Source organism: Amphiura filiformis, chromosome 6 (genome assembly GCF_039555335.1).
Source record: "Amphiura filiformis chromosome 6, Afil_fr2py, whole genome shotgun sequence".
Classification (NCBI taxonomy): Eukaryota; Metazoa; Echinodermata; class Ophiuroidea; order Amphilepidida; family Amphiuridae; genus Amphiura; species Amphiura filiformis.
The window spans coordinates 34,625,600-34,650,674 of NC_092633.1; the positions used below are offsets into that span (position 1 = coordinate 34,625,600).

The 25,075-nt window shown below is 35.0% G+C and overlaps 1 protein-coding gene across 1 annotated transcript in view; it reads left to right on the plus strand.

Annotated features, from left to right (window-relative positions):
• The window catches only part of LOC140154483 (guanylate cyclase soluble subunit beta-2-like), a 73,966-nt gene that overhangs the window by 19,852 nt on the left and 29,039 nt on the right, over positions 1–25,075 (plus strand). Inside the window, exon 3 of the mRNA XM_072177051.1 lies at positions 12,905–12,999. Coding sequence (XP_072033152.1) covers positions 12,905–12,999 — 95 coding nt within the window. The remainder of the gene's footprint in view (positions 1–12,904; positions 13,000–25,075) is intronic.

Sequence of the window (25,075 nt, forward strand, 5' to 3'; positions counted from 1 at the left end):
CATCAACCTTGTAGAATGATGGTGGTCCGATGATGGTCCAATCAACTTTTTCCAACTTTTCTACATGAAATTTCATTGAGGTTTTGGGAATTTGGTATCAATGGAAAGTTCATTGACACTGGGAAACATTAGGGCTAAAAGATGTTTGTTTGGGTTCTAATATCAAAAGGGAATAAAATACCGTGATGAAACGACAAGGTCATGTCGGTATGAGTTTGGGTCAAGAGCATTTAAGTTGGCAATGACATGTGATGAAATCAAACCATCCTCCTAACACCATCACATGGAAATGTTAATATTAGAATATTTAAAATTTACGTAAGTTGGTAGTAAATGCATCACAACGAGACTTTTAAGCGAATCTGACTCCACAATAGAGCTGTCAATCAAGTTAGGAATTCAACCAAATATAATAAATATGAGAACATCCTTCCGTAACGGATAAATAAAAACAATTTTCGGTATTTTATAGACAATAAAACAATTGGCCAATCACATTCATCTGAGGCAAATGCTTCAACAAGAGAAGTGGTTTGTATTATAGAGCAACAAAATATTGGTTAATGATGCAATCTTACACCAAGCCCGTAGTTTAAAGAGCTGCATACTGCATTGCGAGAAGTAGGCTGCTTATAATGCTAGTAATGGAAAATCTGCCTATAAACACTCTTACGGTTATTATGTGCGATCTTTCTAGATTCAGAAAATCCCGACAGCGACTAAGCTTCTTAGTGCACAAGATGTATCATTTTGCCAAAAGCTATCTTCCTATATTTAGCTTTTACAAGTATACAAAGTGTTACTCTGAAACTGTTGTTATTTGGCTGTTAAGGAAATGATAAATGACATCGATTAATAACGTTAACAATTGCATCACATACCACAGGGGAAAAGAGATGTTAGGTGTTTGAGAAATAGGGAATTTAACTGAATGATATTTGAAATGTCTGTTATTGATGTTATGATGTAACAGGCAGTGATCAAAAAAGCAACAATTAGCTGGGGCATTTGATAAGCGAAAGATTGCATGAATACAACAATAACAACAATGAACGGTCCGTGGGTTGTCCATGGTCAAAAGGCTAGGTGCGCTAGGAAATGCAAATTTTATCACCTATATTTTCTTATTTTTAAATATATGTATTAAAATATGTAAATACAGGGGAACGTGTTTAGAATGATGTACTATGGGAACTGTTACATTAGTGACTCGAACCGGGATCACCTCACACGCAAGCACTCAACTTAGTCGAGCGCCTAGCAGAGTGACATTATTTAACCCACCTTTTAAAAATCCCATAGGATTTTTCCTTGTGTTTTTTCATTTTACCCACTAAACTTTTGTTTTTCTAGGATATACTTGCACTTAATTATAATTGTGCAAGATAATTATGGGAATTAATTCCACAATTTTGTATGCGTGAGCGGTGAGTGTAATATATATTTCTATTCATTGTGTGTAACGCGTTTGACCGGGAGGAATAATCTCTCATGCTACAGAAATATGATGTAAGGCCAAATAATCAGTTTTTTGCCGTCAATGACGTTCAGAATGTTCAGAATTATTCAGCGTTTTTTGCGCTACATGCGAATTTGATACACTTCCTATGGTTTCTCCAATATATTGCACAGTAGGCATAAGTCATCCATGTGATATAAAATAAGTAGTTGACATGTTTGCCAGTATATTTCATGTATCAAAATTAAATACACTGTTGATTATATATTTTTAATATTTTTTAAACACGATATACACGGTATAGACCACCAGGAGTTAGAAACTGACTAATCATAATGATCATTAGCCTTTTCGAGATATGGCAGATACAATAGGCCGGCGCTGCACGAAGTGGGTAAAGTCTTTTGAATTTGCCGGGTTGTATCCAGATTGAAGACTGACCTCCTTTTGTGTACGTCATACTTCGAAAAGGCTAATTGCCTGAACTATCAGCATCAATATTTACTTTGTAGCTGTTGTTGTTTTGTTTCCAAGGTGATAATGTGGTGATGGTGCATCTTTACCACTTTTTCTCACTCAACATTTGCTAATGCTAACATTTACTAATAAAGCTTCTCAGAACAAAATAACTTAACATTACACAAAATGCACTTCATCTTAGTAAGTAGGGACACGCTTGGCTAATTCTTCTCCCATAGACGGTAAACCTAATTAAAATAAGTGATACTACATTTTACATTACGCTACTTTCAGTTTTCGGTTTATAGAAGTAAAAGAGTCATTATAAGTATTGTTAAGGAATGCACAGAGTTTTGGTATATGTTTTGATGACAACACTTCATCCAAATGTGGATGGCAACTGACGCCATTTGTGATGGTCATTGATAGATAGAAGGTTGAAAGTTGTGCCATTTTCTTCACATAAGATGTCAAAATATGTTTTTAATGACTTTTAACCTGTACATTACAAATGGCAGCCATTTTGAATATTTTAAGGTCAAGTGATAAGACATTGACAGAAATTAATAAATTTGGGTATTTAGTTTACATCTGGATATATTTTAGGCGAAAATTGAGGCATTTGCTTCACAAAAAGATGCCAAAACAAGTTTTTATAATGATTTTTTGCACACTTGGTGATTTTGGGCGCCATCTTGGATTTAAGGAAAAAACGAGGTGACATCTGGGCTTATTTTGTTTGTATTATCCCAAGTAACATATGTGCCAAGTTTTGTTCTGGTAGGAAATTGCAGTAGTTTTTTCATGTGATGTACCTGTCTATTTGGCTTGTGATTATTTGTTAACAAAATAATGTTTCTCATGACTCTGTTGAGTATGTGGTGTGGTCCAAAGAGAATTTTTTTGACATGTATGCATTACACAATCAATACATTAGGTGCTTCTAATCTAAATTAATTTGATTTTCAAGGTTGTCAAGTATAAACTGTATCTAATAGACTTGATTTTATGATCAAAATATGGAAGGCAAAGATATTATTCTCAGAGGCGTACACATTAAATGCTTTGAAAGTAAACATTCCTAGAGTTAAGTGAGTCTGAACGCTGAGCAGGTGGAGTATACATACTCCTTGCCAGTTCAATGATTGATAGCTAATGAAAATGGTTTAGTGAGGGCATGAAATACTACACTATCGAGTTCATCAATAAGATGGGCACTTTCGGAAGTGGTGATTTGCTACTTTTCATTGATGTCATTAAAAGAAACAAAGTTTCTATTCTTGGCAGACTTGCCTATGCTACAAACAAAATCGGTTGTTAAAAAACACATGTCTTCCATTCTGTCTAGGGATGATAAAATTGGCGATGCGACTTTAAAATCTGGCACGTCATCCTGTCATACTTTGATTATTTTGAGAACGTTGCATGCACACGAAATAAAACACACCTCGTGGTTGGCGTATCTTATTATAAATCATAGCCATTTTGGTATTACTTACAAGATATATACTAAAGCCAGTTGTTGTGGTAACCGTGATTTAACGAGACAAATGTAGAGCGACTGCAGTAGTAATGTCTTAATTTTCTAAAGCGTAGTTTACACAAATACAGTTTTTTAAACACAATTTAATTAGGTGCCTTAGTTACCACTGAGCTCCACTGGTACTTAATGTTTCTTTTACAATGTCTCCCGCCCACATCAAGATATTTCAACGATCCATTAAAAATTGTAAATGCATTATACCATTGGTAAATGCGATTTTATCTCATTATCGGTATACATTTTCACATCTACTTTTTTCCAAATCATAAACTATTAGTTTTTATTAAAATCAGAATATGTGTTACTGATGCTGTAGCATACTTACGGCATGTCACTTCTCTTTATATACAACTGTGCTGCCTTTTTAAAGTATCATATCTTGAGGTTGAAATAACTGTACGTCGCCCTATAGGAGTTTATAGAGCTAGAGGACTTAAATATTTTGGTTATTAGTGATAATGTTATTGTCCTGAGGGAAAACGGACGCGAAAGTTACACTTATTTGTAAGTACCATTTGCAAAGCTTATATACATAAAGTATTACTGGTTAATACATGAAGATAAAAATCTTTTAAGATGGTTATGATACTCGTATTAAAATACGAGTATCATAACTCATTTTACCCACTAGAACCTGAATCAAAATGTGATGACGATTCACGTAAGTCACATTATCGATATACCGTAAACGTTCGCATAATGGCGCACATATGGGCATCTTTGACTTGGGATAAATTCATGTACAAATAGAGAGCTCCCTCAACTGAAAATCAAGGGTACGTGTTCTTATTTGCTGTTGGAATTTTTACTAAAGGGCACTTTTAGATTGCACCTAAAATTCCAGTCATGTCAAACGTCTACTGTAAAGAGACGAATCTTTACAGTAGACGTTTTAGGTTGCGGTGAAATATTGTACTTTAACATGCGCAGTGATACAAAATAGCTGCATTTGCCAGATGCACCTTTCTGTTATCGTTAAAAAAATAAGTTCAAAGAAAATGTTTTATAAAATCTCCAATCCAACTGTATTATGTTACAAAGTAAAATCTCAATCAACTCTGACAATGCATAGTTTTATGTTTAAAGGCTTACGTATAGGCCCTGTGTAATGTTTTCGTCAGGTACCGTTCTGTATCATTTTTCTTGTCATGTTTATTTACCTCTTTTATTCTAGGTGGATTTAACCCTCAACCGTCAATAATTTTTTATCTTTGTCTTGAGATATATGTGAATAAAGCATATTCTTGAATCTTATAGATCAACATTCCCCCGTAAGGCAAAAAAAAAGTTGTTTGCTTGCCCTCGTCCGACCGACCGTCTCGGCAGTCCCGACCGTAGTTTTTTTAATTTTTTTAAAAAGTTTGGTTTTTTTGCGATTTTCCCAAAAATGGCATGTATTTTTCGTCTGAAAAACCGATGATTTAAAAGAAACGTTGTAAAATACCATATCCTGCATGTTTACGTGTCCGGCTGTACCTGACTGTCGGGTTCCGCAATTTCGTATACCACCTCAGCGTCTAAGCTCCAATACAATTTGCTATCCACCTGCACATTTCGGACGGCGCATCTAGGGATGAGTTTATTTACAGGCAAAATATAACCGTGCATATCGTGCAAGAATGGATACAATATAGCAGATGTTAAAATATGGTAAAAGTAGATAAAATTTGAAAACAGTTGTACCAGATATTCATTTCTTGTTTATAAATATTTAGATTCATGGTATTTGTTCGTATCGACTAGGAAGTAACATTGCACTATTTTTTTCAACATATTTGTTGGGGCTACTTTTATTAAGAGCACAAATCGCTCGGTATAAATATGATTTCACTTTAAACATGGCGGACACAACACGAGTAGCGCTAGCTGTACAGGTGAAGCAAGGGACCGAACACGCTGATTAATATGATAGTTTTGAAAAGCAGAAAACACTACATGTAGGAGAATTGTACACTTCATTAAACGTAGGCCTACATGTAGAAGAGCTACAATTGTTTAAGGTGCAAGTGGCGAGCACAGCTGCTGGACCATGGCGTGATGTTGCTGCTACGGAAATGCTTGAACCATTAATTGCATTCGCCGATTCGGTATTCGCCATGTCTGTTTCTGAGAAACGGAAAAAAAAAAAAATTCCCGACCGACCGACCCAATTTTTAAAATCCATATCAAAAGTTTCAATTTTGTTTGCACTGACACCTAACAAATGATAAATTATTAGACCATATTGGACCCAAAATGTTACATCTTGCAACGGCAAATACGTCACCAAAACTTGAATGAAAAAAAATATTTTTTATTTAATACCAGAAAAGACATTCAATATTAATAAACTTGTGGTGCAATAAACTGCAGATACTTTGTCTGTATTAATATCATAGCCTTGTAATCCGGTCAACTGAAACAATTTCGTCAGGTACGACGAATATAAAAAATATTAAATTACAATTTCAGCATGCAATATACCCTAGCTTCACAAAAAAGTGAAATGATCGTGGTACTACATACATGCTTGGAGCTTTTCCACTTTATTATTTCAGTAAGGAAATCCTTCAGGTTATCTGATAAATTAAAAACAATTATCTGTTGGTCGGTATTTCCTATATAAATAATAAAACCATCGGTCAATCACATTTGTAAGAGGAAAAAGATTCAACAAGGAAGAGAAAGGTGGTTCTTATTACAAGTGCGACATGTATTGGTTTTAACCTAATCTTGCATCAGTCAAAAGAGCTGCAAACTGCATTGAAGTGCGCTGCGAGTATGGTTAGTAACGGAAAATCTGTCCACTGTAAACACTCTTACGGTTGACTTGGTATGTGCGACCTTTCTAAGATTTAGCAAATCCCAGCAGCAACTAAGTGTCTTTAGTGCACAAGATGCATCGTTTTGCCAAAAGCTTATTTCCTATACTTAGCTTTTACAAGTGTACAAAGTCTTAACTTTTTATTTGACTGTAAAGGGAGTGGTAAGTGATATCGATTAATAATACTATAGGGAAGAACATGAGTGACTGATTGAGTATGGTAGAATGTTGTAACTTGTTTTACTGATAAAAAGAAACGAGAAGACTGTTGTAGAAATCAATAAGCAACACTTTGATGGTAAATTTACTGTGCAAAAAACAAAAAATTATAAGCCAGCAAACATATATCTGGTAAAATGTTGGTAGGTGATATGTTGTAGCTCCGATAAATCGTCACAAAAATTGAAATGAATCCGTCTTCTTACCAAAATGACTACTTGGTGGAATCAATTTGGTTCGAGAGAGTGGTGAAATGTCAGTTTTGTTTATTGCACAATTTATCTGTCGTAGCTTAATGTATTACTTGGTTTGCAGGTATTTTTTACACACAATGTGGGTCCCCATTATTTTAATGAAGTACCGTTTAAGGCATTGTTTTCGGCAATTTGTATTTTATCATGAAGTATGGGTGAATATGCTTGTATGAATAACGCTCTGAGAGCGCAAGACTTTGAAGCAAATACTTGATAAATGATTTACTTGTTTAGAAACAGAATGGTGATATATCTATATCATCTTGTGACGAGAGAACGGCTTTAAAGAATCTAAGACAAATTTCATATAATATTGTTCAGTTGTTAATCTAGCCATCAAGAACTGCTTCCGTAAGTTCTGAAATGTATGTTATATTTTCCGGAATTTTTTAAACAAAAGATATCGTCGTATTTCAGGTGATCAGTATGATATGAGAGTGCACGCGTATGGGTGATGCTCAACTCGTAAGCCATGCCATGATGCATTAGCTATGACAGTTATCTTGTATATTCTTTCATTAAAGGTAAAATGAGCTCTCAAAAAGCCGGTAATCCTTTTATGTTGAAAAGTACCTAAGTCACTGCCTCATCTCAAGCGATGCTTTTTATGTTTTTGTTATCAGGAATCGTAAATTCGAAGCGTGTAATTCCCTGTAAATTAGCTTATATACTCGGAATCAAATATCTAAGCTTTAGTAATGTTCCTTTATTCTTCTAATGGATGTTCTGTAGATAAACATCATTGATCTTTTAATATTTATGTTCGAGTTATGTAGAAGATTGGTTTGTTCCTGATCTGTGTGTTATACTCAAGAGTAGTAAGTCATACATCTTATCAATGTACATATCGGGCTGATGATCTGTTCACGACTGTGTATTAACGATTTCATCTAACCTCAAATTAGTGATATAACGACTGTTCGCGTATTGACATTTTCAAGTGAACTCGTATCGTACGTAAAAGAGCAGAGTAATTACAAAGACTAGAACAATGCATTTTATTCAGATGCTTCATGCCTTTTATTTTCAGTAAATAGATGCAAAAAAACAACCTTTGAAACGATGTTAATATGTTGACACATGACAATGAATAAATACGTTTTGCATTATTATAAAACACAAAATAATATTAATTTTGTTGTAATGAATATATTTGATAAGAAAATCAATGACAAAATAATTACCAAACTTTATTTTGGAACATTTTCAATGTGTCAATGTTGGCATGTATTGTGCCACACTTGCTCAGTTGCCGACAACTTTAAGCTTATAGTCACATTGTGTGTACATTAATTACTGTAAATAAGTCATAATAAGAACAACTACTGAACTTTAAATGTTACGTTCATTAGTACAGCTGTCGTAACATCTATTCCCTAATTGTAATCGATAGCAGCAAATGAATATTTTTGTCACTCTTATCAAGAAAAGACATTCAATATTAATAATCTTGCGGTGCAACAAACAGAAGATACTTTGTCGGTATTAATATATTAACCCGGTAAACCGGAAAATTTCAATGTGTCAATGTTGGCATGTATTGTGCCAGTTCATCCCTACAATTTTTACCTTGTATCATTCAACAATGTCTTAAATTTGAACTATTTTTTATTACACGACAAATGTTTGATATTGCAATTGAATGTGAGACATTGGTCTTGAAGTTGAGAGGAATTAGTGGATACCTGGGATCCGGAGATGTGCTGTAAACTTATTGTATGGTTTTGTGTGTAATATACTCAACTGTTTCACCGTAGATTATTTATTATGTTAGTGGGTTTATATGTCAAATTTGGTGTCCAAAAATTGCAAGAGTTTTCTCTATCCAACGGTACCTTTATTTTTGTTGTCCTTGCTGTATACTAGAATGTTTGAAATGGTATCGAAACTTTTGGGACACCTTGTATTTTGTCGGTATTAAACAGGTCAATTGAAACAATTTCGTCAGGTACGACGAATGTAAAAAATATTAAATTACAATTTCAGCATGCCACATACCCTAGCTTCACATAAAAGTGAAATGATCGTGGTACTACATACATGCTTGGAGCTTTTCCACTTTATTATTTCAGTAAGGAAATCCTTCAGGTTATCTGATAAATTAAAAACAATTATCTGTTGGTTGTTATTTCCTATACAAATAATAAAACCATCGGTCAATCACATTCGTAAGAGGAAACAGATTCAACAAGGAAGAGAAAAGTAGTTTTTATTACAAGTGCAACAAGTATTGGTTTAACCTAATCTTGCACCAGTCAAAAGAGCTGCACACTGCATTGAAGTGCGCTGCGAGTATGGTTAGTAACGGAAAATCTGTCCACTGTAAACACTCTTACGGTTGACTTGGTATGTGCGACCTTTCTAAGATTTAGCAAATCCCAGCAGCAACTAAGTGTCTTTAGTGCACAAGATGCATCGTTTTGCCAAAAGCTTATTTCCTATACTTAGCTTTTACAAGTGTACAAAGTGTTAACTTTTTATTTGACTGTAAAGGGAGTGGTAAGTGATATCGATTAATAATACTATAGGGAAGAACATGAGTGACTGATTGAGTATGGTAGAATGTTGTAACTTGTTTTACTGATAAAAAGAAACGAGAAGACTGTTGTAGAAATCAATAAGCAACACTTTGATGGTAAATTTACTGTGCAAAAAACAAAAAATTATAAGCCAGCAAACATATATCTGGTAAAATGTTGGTAGGTGATATGTTGTAGCTCCGATAAATCGTCACGAAAATTGAAATGAATCCGTCTTCTTACCAAAATGACTACTTGGTGGAATCAATTTGGTTCGAGAGAGTGGTGAAATGTCAGTTTTGTTTATTGCACAATTTATCTGTCGCAGCTTAATGTATTACTTGGTTTGCAGGTATTTTTTACACACAATGTGGGTCCCATTATTTTAATGAAGTACCGTTTAAGGCATTGTTTTCGGCAATTTGTATTTTATCATGAAGTATGGGTGAATATGCTTGTATGAATAACGCTCTGAGAGCGCAAGACTTTGAAGCAAATACTTGATAAATGATTTACTTGTTTAGAAACAGAATGGTGATATATCTATATCATCTTGTGACGAGAGAACGGCTTTAAAGAATCTAAGACAAATTTCATATAATATTGTTCAGTTGTTAATCTAGCCATCAAGAACTGCTTCCGTAAGTTCTGAAATGTATGTTATATTTTCCGGAATTTTTTTAAACAAAAGATATCGTCGTATTTCAGGTGATCAGTATGATATGAGAGTGCACGCGTATGGGTGATGCTCAACTCGTAAGCCATGCCATGATGCATTAGCTATGACAGTTATCTTGTATATTCTTTCATTCAAGGTAAAATGAGCTCTCAAAAAGCCGGTAATCCTTTTATGTTGAAAAGTACCTAAGTCACTGCCTCATCTCAAGCGATGCTTTTTATGTTTTTGTTATCAGGAATCGTAAATTCGAAGCGTGTAATTCCCTGTAAATTAACTTATATACTCGGAATCAAATATCTAAGCTTTAGTAATGTTCCTTTATTCTTCTAATGGATGTTCTATAGATAAACATCATTGATCTTTTAATATTTATATTCGAGTTATGTAGAAGATTGGTTTGTTGCTGATCTGTGTGTTATACTCAAGAGTAGTAAGTCATATATCATATCGGACTGATGATCTGTTCGCGACTGTGTTTTTAACGATTTCATCTAACCTCAAATTAGTGATATAACGACTGTTCGCGTATTGACATTTCCAAGTGAGCTCGTATTGTACGTAAAAGATCAGAGCAATTACAAAAACTTTAATCATGCATTTTATTCAGATGTTTTATGCATTTTAAAGAGACGCAAAAGACCAACCTTTGAAACGATGTTAATTATGTTGACACATGATAATGAATAATTACGTTTGGCAATATTATAAAACACTAAATAATATTAATTTTTGTTGGAATGAATATTTTTGATAAGAAAATCAATGACAAAATAATTACCAACCATTATTTTGGAACATTTTCAACGTGTCAATGTTGGCATGTATTGTGCCACACTTGTTCAGTTGCCGACATCAACTTTAAGCTTATAGTCACATTGTGTTCACATTAATTACAGTCAATAAGTCATAATAAAAACAACTGCAGAGCTCTAAATGTTACATTCATTAGTACAGCTGTCGTAACATCTATTCACTAATTGTAATCTATAGCAGCAAATGAAACTTGTCAATCGTATTAAGGTATCACTTCTTCATGTTGTATCAAAATGATCGGTACCTATCAGTGATTATGGATAAGACTGCTACATCAAAATGGAACATTAGATCCATCTCATTTGTAGATAAACGTTATTAAGAGTCATTTCAAAGAAAACATACCTATAGATATCAAAACTGACGGGTACCAGACATTTTGATACAGCTTGTACAAGGCTGATTCAAAAAGAACTCTATCATGATCGTGGAAATCAATAAGAAATCCACTGTAAATGAAAATATTATTGTAAAGAACGGATTCTGAACGTCTGATAAAAACAATGTTGCATTTGCTTACATCAAACCGAATATACTCATGTGAAAAAACACTCAGTCTTGCAGCTGCAAACGATTTCACTTCAAATACACAATTTTTTCGATAACGATGCTGCAGTTTTTACGGATACCACCTTGTATAACCATGATAGCTCTTATAACGTGTCATGTCTTCAGGACGGTCCGACTAAACCTTGCTTGGGAAATGTAGCAAAGGTGGTTGCATCTTGAGCTTATCTTTGGATTTACTTTGCAACGCCTGCATAACTCTAGCAACGTTCATATGATCTGGCAATTCTGGTGGTATCCCTGAAGCTTCAGACTGGTTGTTCATTTTAATATTGCTGCCTTAATTGGAATCTGATACGCTGTGAGAGATTTAAAGCAAAAGAGACGATGAACTTCAATGAGAACCTTAGTTTCATAAAACTTCGTATTTAATGTGCACTCTCGTGTGCGATAATTGAGATGCATATTGTACTTGGTCCGTCACTTTGGGTTCAGTGCAATAAAGCAAAATTGATTTGGCCTTAATGAAGCACAGTACTGATTGAAACCACACCTGCCATACCACATTAATTTGCATTTTAATATCGCTCCATACCAATCAAAACAATAATGGAAGTGAAACAATGTACAGGTATAAACATGAATGGCTTTACAATAATGATAATAATGCGGATATAGTTAAAGCAAATACTAGTGCATCATTGTTTTAATTTAGAAAAAAGAATGGTGATATATCTATATCATCATTGTCTTTCAAATTCATGACGGATTCCTGATAGATTTCGTACAAATGCACCACAAGCATGAGTTTACTTAATTTGGACTCAGCCTGTACAGTGCTGAACATAAATCACGTACCAGTTCCTTTTCAATAATTTGAATTTTATATCAAAATATCAAGAAAGTACACAATTGCTTGCCTATTCTCTAACCGTCAATTTGAAAGTTTGCTTATTGAGACTGATTATATGAAATACCACAGGTGAAACCATTGTCATTTCAGCAAATGAAAATTTTCAGGTTTTCCAATGAAATGTTCGTAAGTAAAACGTGCACAAAATACCACTTTCATGTGGCTAAAGACAATTCCACATGTATAACAATAAATATGAACAATGTTAAGGTAAATTTGTAGTTTTCTTATTCATATCGCTACAATGTTGCACCTTGTGTCATTCAACAATGTATTAAATTGATGATGGAAGAATGGAGCTCAATTGTCTATTTTCAGTTCTGTTATTTAATTACGCAGTTACCAAAATTCGACTTTTTCCAAAAGAATATTGATTAGGAACTGGTACCTTATTTCTTTTGAGCACTGTACAGTAAATAGCTTGGAACATCAAGACACCTTTTATTCTATTAGAGAAACTGCCTTAAGTTTTCAATGTTTTTGGAATTTAATTATTATTATTGGTCAATCCGTCGGGAAGGAAAATATAATCAATAGTAATGAAATTGTAAATTTTCAAGTAAAAATAACAGCACTCTTTAGCCTTTCATAATATCACGGGTTCAATGACAATGTTATTTTAGTATAGGTGAGGAGGCACCTTGTTATCCATATTATGCAAAAATAGCACACCCCTAAGGGTTCGTGGTATAATTACTAATAAGTCTTATTATTCTCTTTTATTGATTTTATTCAGTAACAAAGCCGACGTGGATGATAGTTTTATATCTCATGGAACCTATGACGACGTCGTCACTCTGAGGCTCGTGCAAGCCGCTAGCGATGTTTCAGGTAAGATTGTACCCTCCTCTCTTTATCATTTTGATATTTATTACCATCATACTTTGTTCTATTTAATCATATGGATCAATTGGCTCTAATATTCATTATAGAAAGGTGTCACGTTATAATCTATCCGCGAAATGCATTATGGGATTAAGTGAATACTATTTACGAATAAATCGCGATTAGGAAAAGATAGCAAATTGCAGTTGAGAGTGTGCTTATAAATGCCATCGGATGTGCATAAACTGATTAACTATTTCACGGTAATGCAATGGATCATGGAACACACACTAGTAGCAAGAAACTAATGCTTTCAGTTGATATCCTAACTTCTATCGGTGAATTCATCTAAGAAAGGATATGGTGATTACATTGTATGTGAAATTAAACAGGTCCAATAAGTTAATTATATATATCAAAATTTTAAACAAGCAGGTAGCTTTTACCCATTAAATTGACTAGATTTAATGAAACATGTTTACCATCGCCTTCGGGAGAATCATCTGTGTCAATTTGGAAGTACATTTACTCTACGACAAATAAGGTCTATCGCCTTCATCCGTTACATTTCTAATGATTACAGACAGTTTGTAATATAGTGTCTTGTTAATGGGCTACTCCATTTAAAACCCACACTATCCCTGAGGAAGATTTTTAGAAATATCTGGGTCATTCTTCGGTAAGGTGCTTATTTGAAGGTTTGGAAAATAAACATTTCAAAATGATTTTTCGGCTTTTCTCCATCACGGCCGTCATCGCCGTCACAATTGCACCAAAGTTCAACTATAGCAAAAAATTAATGTGTTGCACATTGAACACTTGTTTTTTACCTACGGAGGAAAGGAATATAAACAAAGTTATGCAACATATCATAACAATTCCATTTGACCAGTTTTAAGATCCATACAGGGCATTATCTGTAGAGTGGCGGAGATGATGTCAATGAATGAAGATGCTGTGTATCATCTCTGTCATGTGGCGGAATGATTCTTTTGCCATGCCTTGCCATGAAATATGTGTTATAATAACTTTTTCCACAATAGACAACAAATAATTTGTAATTCCTATATATCAACATCAAAAGTTTTGAAGACCCCAATCGGGATATTGGATTAAGGGAGATGTGACACCCTGTACAAGCAATTTTCTCGAAAATAACAACTTCTTTCAATATTTTGATGTTTTAAGATATAAAATTAATGTCAATATTCAACTACTGCGAAAAAGAAAATTCGAAATCTCGGTACGTATTAAATAAAGTTATGACCTTTGAAAGTGGCGGGACTGCAAATAGGCATCTTACCGAAGAATGCCCCATCTACCACAGGGGGAATATGAATTTCAAATGAAATGAAAACGTTAAGCAGCTCCATTTGAATTTCATATAGCGTCTGAGACAGATTCATCCTGAATCTTCCACATAGAGAGGGTGAGTTTCAAATAGAGCTGCCTAATGTGTTCATTCCACATGAAGTTCATACTCTCCCTGTGGAAGATATTCACCAAGGGTAGTAGTGTGGATTTAAATGGAATGAAGATATTAGGTAGTTCCATTGGAATTTCATAGCCTCTAAGAAAGAATCATCCTGAATCTTTCACAGAGGAAGGGTGAGTTTCAAATAGAGCTGCCTAATGTGTTCATTCCACACGAAGTTCATACTCTCCCTGTGGAAGATATTTCCCAAAATCTTCCACCAAAGTAATATGTGAATTTTAAATGGCATAGCCCACTGCATTCTAATGTTCGTGTCCAACAAGAGACTTTTTTATGTAAATTAGCAATGTGACTTTGAGAGTAACGTCCTTAATTCATCACGAGAAGCGTATTTCCTAATGAAGACAGTTCTTGGATATGTACATGAATATAATACTATGCCGACGAAATCAGTGTCTAGCCCAAGGGAAATACGGTGCGCTAATGACAAAAATCTATAAACAGTCAGCTATACTATTATGTTTGCTTCTGCGTGCTTATGAAACGGTTTCATGTTTGGAAATTTACAGAAAATTTAAAGGTGAGGAATTGCTTTTTTAAAGCTGTGTCACTGTTCAGCTCTAAATGAAAAGGTAATGCTTTATGCTACAAAACAATTTCAATTTGTTATGACGTATGGTGCTCATAATAATATGGAAGGCATGCAGTGCTCTCTTTAACGATTTCGTAGGAAAGATGTTTCAAATGTTAATAATAACAATGGAGGGTTCTTAGTAGGCGCACAATCTTCAAAATAACTGAAGGCGTACAAACAATAAAGATAAACAAGTTACATCAATTCCAGGGGAGTATGAATTTGATGTGGAATGAAGACATTAGGCAGCTCAATTGAAATTTCAAAGCCTCTGAGAAAGATTCAGCCTGAATCTTCCACAGAGCAATGGTGAGTTTCAAATGGAGCTGCCTAATGTGTTCATTCCACTAAAAGTTAATCATGTGGAAGATATTTCCAAATATTTTCCACCAAGGCAGTGTGGATTTTAAATGGAATAGCCCACTGCATTTTATGATTCTAATGTTCGTGTCCAACAAGAGACTTTTTATGTAAATTAACAATGTGACTTTGAGAGTAACGTCCTGAATTTATCACGAGAAGCGTATTTCCTAATGAAGACAGTTCTTGGATATGTACTTGAATATAATACCATGCCGACAAAATCAGTGTCTAGCCCAAGGGAAATACGGTGCGCTAATGACAAAAAATCTATAAACAGTCAGCTATATATTATTATGTTTGCTTCTGCGTGCTTATAAAATGGTTTCATGTTTGGAAATTTACAGAAAAGGTGAGGAATTGATTTTTAAAGCTGTGTTCCGCTCTATATAAAAGGTAATACTCTATGCTACAAAACAATTTCAATTTGTTATAACGTATGGTGCTCATCGGTGCTCTATTTAACGATATCGTAGGAAAGATGTTTCAAATGGACAAATCATATATCAAAATGTTCCAGAAGAGTCAGGGAAATCTTTTCTTCTATGTTGCCAACTTTGTAACACACGCGTTCTATTCCGTTTTCATGTCAAAGATCACGCTATTTAAAATTTTTTCTATTTTTTTACCCAAAATGTCACATTTGAACTAAATGGATGCAAATAACTAAGTAGAATACATTGCCGACAGTTTGTGGATAGTTCATGATTATTAAACAAGCAAAGTACACATTGTACAAATGTTATCACGAACAGTAAAGACATTTATCAAATGGGCATGAGGTAACTTCAAAAGCTATATGCAATTACGCCGAAAGAAAGTCCTAGGCTTTCATTACACACGCCTTACACTTCTCCGATTTAATTAAACTCCTTCAACGCTGATTGTCCCATACGAGTAAAAACCAATGCCACGTACAGTTTGTTACAGATGTTTTGAATTTCAAATGATGAATTTCACAGAACCTTGCAACCTGAGAAAATAACCTTAATCATAGTGTTCACTACCAGTTTCCTGTTGCTGCCACCCCAGAGGTGCACTGCTGCCCAGCTACTCCATCGGTACGCACATTGAAATCACACGTAACAGTACACACTAGCACTGGACATGCTGGATTGGTACTGCACCGGTACTCTAGTGTATTCACAAAGTATCTAACCAGTATTGTACCTCTGGGATTGGCAGCAAAAGGAATCTGGTAGTGAACGTACCATCACATTCATATTCAGCTGGGTTTTTTTACGAACAACGGTTATAATGACGTAGATGAAGAGATAAAGAATGAATTATTTATATTTATTATTTTTATTATTATTTTTTTTATTATTATTATTATTATTATTATTATTATTTTACTAGTTAGTACAACTAAGATTATTGTTGTTGTTGTTAACTGCTTCTGAATCAATGAACGAATATGTTATTTTCAATAAATAAATATTTATCAAGTAGGCGTCATTTTTGAAGCGTATAACGTTATGTATACAAACTGCAAGAATAATGATATTAGCAAGATCAATTAGCTGACCATCATAAAAAAATGCTAAATAATAATTGCATGACCATTAGGTCCACATTGTCATTAAGGACAAATGCTTTTAATTCGCACGAATAGGTTAATCGATATAAATGGACTTTAAATATCATTATGACCTTCAAGTTATTGTCTATAAATATAGAGATTGTGCGTGAAATTATTGATTGGCTGAAAACAAAGGATTTGAACCGGTGTCCTTCACCATAATCACGGCGCAGTGCAGTCCATTCAATCAACCTATTTGATCGCAGTGCATTTGTTATGTGTGTGAGACGAACTGTCGCGGTAGAATGCAATCATGCTTTTGTTGAATGCATTTGAGTAGTCCGCCATATTTACGGTATGTTACGTCATATGCACATTGTGCATTGCACAACCTCTATTACAAACTGTGGCGTATTACAATTCCGTTTAATTCTTTTCTACCATAGGAACCATAGTCCCTTGAAGCAGTGTCTATGCTAAAACAGATCACCACCCAACTTTATATACTTGTGGTACAAGCTAACCCACGTGTGTATTCGGTTAGCAAACAATAAAAGGCCTTTACTATGCTCTGAATTTTGAGCCTTTAAACTATTTTCTGCATTTTATAAACGAACCCACGTGTATTTTGTTTACAAACAAACTGTAAGATATTGAGCTATTGTGTAACATATCCTTTTATTCATAATTTGGCCCACGTAAAAGGAGAGGAATAACTAGAAATAACAGGATTTTTTAATCAGATTCAGCAGTCGGATGCATAGATATCCTATTATACCCTTGTTTATATTCTATTTCGTACAATAATTAAAAATAATAATATAGTAATAATAAAATAAACAAATAAAAACAAGCCAATACAATACTCTCGCGCTGTTGTTGTTGGCAGCCACATGTGTGATATATGCTAGTAGTAATTTAGCCCAATGTGATACAAGCTTCCTAATTGAGACATACGTTGCTTGTGGGTTACTTATTAGGAAAATAAAAATCGTTAGACAAATAAAAATCCAAGATGGCCGCCATTTTTCGAGATGGCTGCCACTAAATGGCAACTTATCAATGTTACCAAGGATCAAATGGTCATACCAACATTTGTAGTTACTGATGGCGACACCTTCATTTTGGATCATTTTGAAAAAATGGTGGCCATCTTGAATTTGTAAAGTGGCAGATGTTGTTTACCTAATAAGTGAGGCCAATTGCATATATTTATGCTTGATCATTTGATACTCTAATATTTGTTATTTGGGGCAACATCTTGAAAAATGTCAGTCATGTGGATATTTAATTGGCTAACTTTGTTTCCTAATAAGCATTCAACGGGAGGGTATCTACAACTTTCGGTGCTTGCTTGACCACTTGCAAAGATTAATATTAAGCATAAGGGTGGCTATCTTGGTTTTTGAATCGCCTAATCTGAAGCACGACAGTGGTAGCGGAATACCAAAATGCGCTAAAATGCCGACATTTATTGTATTTATCATTTCATGATTTTCGGTAAGCTTTGTGTGTTAGTGATCCACTTGTATTTCTGTTGTTTTGTATAAAACCGGGTGTAGCTTAAAGCCATATTGTATTGTATTGTATTGTATTGTATTTTGGGAAATCCCGCCTATTTTCAGGCGCACCACTGAGTAAGCAGTGTACTTTTTAACATCTATCTATATCACCATTTCACAACATTACTATTAACACAACTAATCTACTACAGTCACTGTAATCACAACTACTACTGCCCTGGGACCAAGGGAGGGTGCAGGTAACAAGCCCGGGGATGATCCCCCTACTCTTTTTCATAAGGCCTGCAACTTTTTACGTGCTCAGGTTTAACTCGTCTGACACACGGAACCGCCATTTTACGTGACCATTCGAACCACGAGACGCTGGGCACCCACCGTGTACACCTGCACATTCTACACGGTGGATGGGAACGAGGAGAAATATTACAATTATATTCTACTAGACTGAAAGAGCTTATGATTATGATATTTCCGACCTATTGGAACTATTTTAGAGTGAGCAACAAGGATCGGGCAGGATGGGGTTTCGAACCACGGACCCCTCGCTCAACTCTCCCTAATGGTCCAGCGCCTTAGACCACTAGGCCACCTCGCCCTCATATTGTAACATTAGCTGAGGAGGACGCCCTCAATATTTTGCAAATTTCTGTTTTTTAAACCATTCTAATGTACTTTATGAAAATAACATACCCTGCACAAATCATGACTAAATGTGCTGTAGTTTTGTCAAAATCCGAGATTCATTTATTACGATGGAAATATTAGTCGAACGTGTACGCGATGTTCATAACACAGTACGTATGTGGCGTGTGGGACGGTGATACATATATCAAAGAACCGACGGAGTGACATGCATAATTGATATCAGTTGTTCGGCTCAGAATCAAAAGGGGATATATCTAACAGTAAAAGCTAACATTTTATGGAAAAGAACTACTAATCTATTTTTATGGAAATGTTACAATATGGCTTTAATTTGTAGTTAGTAAATGTATAGTTTCCATTTCAACGGGACACCGTACCCCTGACTACATATGCGCCTCTGATCATTATAATACCATCCTCCCATTCTACTCCATTGACGAGGCCCAAAACACTACAGGGGATAGATATATCAGTTTGAATTGATAATAAGAGGAAACCAGGATTCTTTTGAGGTGACGGGTATTATTAAATTGTAAATATTGTAATTCAATATAATCTATGACGAAATGTCATTTCGCATTTGACGCTGTGAATGCAAAGAGACATGCTACTTCATACTATTCTTGCTTTCTGACACTGCGTTGTACTTAGGTTGGTTTGTGTTAGACCAAAGAGTCAATGCTGCAAACCTTAGACATCTAAGATTTGCCAAAGGTGTCGGAGGGTGTAACAAAATAACTTCATTATCGGGCGTTCAAAATTGAACTATTCCCTGGATATTTGCTGTAAATGTGATTGTGTTAGAAATTTTGACAGTCTACAAATATTAACTGTCTAAGAGTGTATTGGTTGAAGTAAAATCACGAGGTGAAATATGGATTGTTCCCAATCTCGAGCTGGTACCGCGAGTAAAATGGAACTAGCCATCTTACACCGGCTGGTTATATTTCTACCATTAAGCGAATTTAAGACAGCTGATATTTGTTTTATATCGCTCATCCAAAAATTTCTCAAAAACATTTTCTAATTTTGTACTCGTTTGTCAATACAGCACCAAGTTTTGCCATTACATGGTTTTCCAATATGGACTTTTTATGAACTTTGGTTGGTGTTATAATCTAGTCTAGAAAGGACGTTTAGATTCTAAACTTTCCTGGCAATATTTAAATTTAGTTGTTTTGTTTTCTATTAAACACCTAATATTTAAGAAATATTTTGATAAAGATATATTGACTTGTTACAAATCAGCACCTATAAACCGTATAAAGTCTTGCAATGAGGGAATTTAACTAAAATAACCACTCATGAGCAACGCCATCTGTTTAACCAATGTAAAATTGGTAAATGCTTTGTCATTCAATTAGGGACGCACTATTAGACTTCAAGGGGGGGTGGAGGAAGTTGGGGTCGGGGCAAGATTTTTTTTTTTGCTCATGTAGTGGGGGAAGTTTTTTTTCCAAAACTTCCTCCCACCCCCCTATGAAGTCTAATGGTGCGTCCCTTAGATCCATATACACAAATCCGTTTACTGTATTTGGCCCTCTATTGACCGAAACACAGATGTACCAGAGCGGTAGATTTAATTTGTAATTCAATACAATGATTGTGCATTGAAAATCACTGTTGTGTACAATTCCCGGGTACAATTCAGCACACAATAAATAATGGATGGAACCCCCGAACACCGCAGTTTTACATCGGGGATACCGCAGTAATGGCGAAGTCGGATCAGTGTATAGATGAATCCAACGAGCCAAGTGATGGTCAGAATTCATTCGGCCATTACTGGGTCCCCTCCGCACCAAATTTCCCAATTTGGTGGATTAAAACCGCTTAAAATCGATGTTGTATTGTGTTATAAACGTTCATCAATCTTTTGTCTATGTGCAACACGGGTGATGGAATGTAGTTTAAAATCCCCGCTAAGGGCGCTTCATTTCACATTTTAGGTGGGGTGGAGCCAACGGGGACCCAGCTATGGCTGCCATTGAGGTGTAGGAATGCGTAAAATTGGATTCGTCTATACTCAATGCGGGAAGTATGGCCGTGATGATGCCACATTTACCTGACAGTGTTTGGAAATGGCGCCTCCCATAATTGAACATTTTTAATAATTTTGATTTTTAATACAGTTTTATTAAAACAAAATTTAGGGAAAAAGAAGTTTACATATGGTGATTACTACGGGAGGCGAAATCATGTTGATGGATACCTTTAATCTTCTATTTTGACTTTTATATAAAAAAAAAGGAAAGGGAACAACCTTGTACTAAATCAAATTGAAACTGCCAAACATTGCTTCAAGGCATTTTAGGATTGTATGTCACGCAATAAATTCCTGTCAATCTGACACATAATATCAATACTGGTTACAATTCGTTTAAACTCAGAGCACAAACTTTTTATACACACAATTTAAAAATTTGGTAGTAAGATTTGTATTTTGAACTTATAAACACTTTACCTTGAATGATCACAACGCAACAAACACAAAATATTCTTTAAACCGTTAAAATTGTTGAATATCGATACCGGTTACAAATTGTTACTTGGAACACTACTGTCTATACAGCTTAAAAGTTGCATGATTTGGTTAAGACTTATATCTTGAACTTATGCCCACCTTACCTTGAATGATGAACTACCCAGCAAACACCAAATATCCTTTAAATCGTTTATTGTGAAGTTATTTGTGGCAAACATTTACCAGCCAAATTGTTTGCCAACACCTTTAATTAACATTCTGTTGACTGTTAAAATGTTTTGTAGCCACTTTTAATAATGTTTCGCCTTTTAATGGTTTTCTGACAACCATGGAAACTTTTTGAAAATGTTAAGGTTAAATAGCTGAATAGCACTATTAACGTGATTAAAGTAGTAAGCCTACACATATCATGCGATTACAGCATTACAGCTGCACAGTTAAATCATTATACTCTGTCCTATCATGAATTAAAACGAATGAAGACAAAAGAACCATAACAATCAAACGAATTTTAATTTTATCTTGTACGATTTGGAACATTAGACATTCAATATAGTCCAGCTCACGGCGAAAGCACACAAGTTAATTGTGTTCTAGTATTAACTTAGACGCAGGTTATAACAGGTTATATTGAAACTCGAAAGCTCTCTTGAAAACATGTTTTCGTATCCTTGAATATGAATTCAACAACTCTTCCTATACCTTAGTACAGTAGCCAAACGTTAATCGGTGATAAATGCACACTTTTACAGAACTGGAACTCTTTTACATGTTGAAAGATCAGGCTTATCAATGGGATGGAAGGTGTCACCTGTGGTGACCTCTTGTGCATATTCCAGTGCTTGGAAATCCGTTTGAAACGAAGAATCATGCTTTCGGTCACCAAATGGCTTAATTTTTCGAAGGTATCAAGAAAATGGTTACGGAAGAAGATTGCACAGAACTGGTGCTGGGACGGAAATAACAGTGTAAGATGGCCAACGTCTTGCAAGAATTGATGGACTCCTACAGTCACGTGGTTACTGTATTATAAGACAAAATTGAGAGACGGCAATCAATACCAAGGTACAAGATACCAGTGAATCAAGTCACAAACGCAACGCATGCTGTCTTATTCGGAGAGGGTTAGGAAGACCATGAAATCCTTTGGCATTAAACTCATCGTTCAAGCCCATCAACACCCTACGCGGCACTCAATGAACACACAATACAATGTTTTGGTGTGGTTCAGCCCTTGTCTTATGGGGTAGCCAGGAGACATTTCTTTTTTCCGAGTCCCCCAGACCCTGAAACCCTTTGCCTTCTAAGGCTGGTAATTTCTAGAAACACCAGTACTAGAGTGAACAAGATTCCTGGTAGGAATTGAAATATTTCAAAGTGAGTAGTATCATTTTATTGGATCTGAAAAAGAACCTTTATCAATCAAATATATTAATTTTTGAAGACCGTTCCTTATTAGACCGTTCCTTATTACGAGACCGACATTACAATAGAGATTACCTGTACATCCCATGCAAGCACAACTGACTTCAAAAGTGTTTTTCACACCCGACTCATATAAAGTAAATTCAAGGTGTAAAATAATGTTCCTTGAATAATAAACAAATAAGGTGTATTATAATCAATATTAAAATTATATGGTTACACAAAACATGTTAAAATATTTTCTCTCTTTTGACATGTTTAAAATGTTAAAAACATTCTTGGAAACAATCATAAAAGTCGCAGAATTCAATGTTTACTCATAATGGTCCCAATGAGGTATGCGGGTAGATATTTGTATGCCTCGAGTAAGACAATAATTGTCTACCCCGACACAGTTGGCAAAACAATCCTCAAGCCTAAGGTACAACATTCAGATATTCATCAGACGAAGACTAAATTAAATATTACATCCCGGGTATTGGAGCAGAAATGTCGGTTGTTTTGTGCAAATATCTGCGGTTAAGCTTAAGTACCTCTCGTTTGTGATACAGTTTTGAAACTCTAATATATTGTTAAATAGAGATGGCCAATCTGATGTAGTGCGAAAACAAAAGGAAAGCATCATTAAAAAATTAATAATGAAAAAAACAAACAAATTCTTTAGTAGCTCAGATTCAAAATGAGTTGACAGTTAGATGATCATGGATGGTCAGTGACCGTGGTGCAATTCATAGAAAAATTACGAAAATCCAGTGAAATTACCCCTTCTCAAAAAAAGCTCACCAACCGGGAAGAAAGTTGCTACCCGGCTCGAATTGCCGGAATTAAATTGACCTTGATTAAGTTGCAATGTATTGTAATTGTAATCCAAATGAACTTCCCGCGCATTTGTCAAGATAGTCATTTGGTGTAGATTATTCATCCAGTTGGTAAAACTCAAAGTTGGAACTTACGTTTCGTTAACACGACGTTTTGTTCGATACCATCGGCTATCATCAAGTGACTGATTCAAGTCAATCATTTACGTGAGAGACGGCGATCAATACTAAGGTACAGGGACCGGTGAATCAAGTCACAAACTCAACAACCGCTGTCTCATTCGGAGAGGGTTAGGAAGACCAGGAAATCCTTTGGCATTAAACACATCGTTCAAGGCCACCAACACCCTGCGCGGCAAATTACTTAAGGATACGATACATTATTTACCGACAAGTGACTCATTTCGGAATGCGATCATGAATTTTGAAAAAAAAAAGTTTCCACAGTCTTCGTTGGGATTCGAACTAGCGATTCGGAACTTCCTTTGATTACGCGTCTAGCGCTTTACCGCTCGTCCACGGTGGCAGTTAAGTGGAGGTGTGTAATGATAAATGATAAATCTCATAATGCCATATTTAGCCTTTTGTTTACTAAATAAAGAGCACGAACGTTTGGGAAAGGTTTCAAACAAATAATAAAGACACTGATATGATGATGAAATTGCGTAAGTCGGGAAATATCTGCGTCGCAATGTTTTGTTTTGGTTTTAGGAATGTGACCTTAAAATTTACGACTCCATGACATTATCATTCGAAATCAACAAAAGATATTTAAACAGTATACGGCCTCATTCTTTCTCTAGAATGTTTTGTACATGTATGTGAAATAGCTTCAACAATGGTTCGCTGCATAATGGTAAAAACAGCCTTGACCTAAAAAAAAGGGCGAGAGGTACCATATTTACCGATTCAGGCTAAATTTAAAATTGATATAAAACGTTTGTTTTTTGATCGATTACAAAAATTAATTTTTGTCATATAAAGAAATTGTGTCTGGCGTGAATTACACTACCGTTTTTTATTCTTAGGGCTCTTTAACTTCTTCAAACAAGTTTTTTAATGATAGAGTGAATCCCCTGGCCCTCTATAATTACGCACAAAAGATCGAGTCCCCTTAAGGTCAAAGACAACCTCCAAAGGACAAACACAGTAACATCATTAATGGTATAGCATATGCGGAAAAAAACTGTAAAGACTTATAGAGGAGCAACCAAACGATCTCTTAGAGTAAGGAT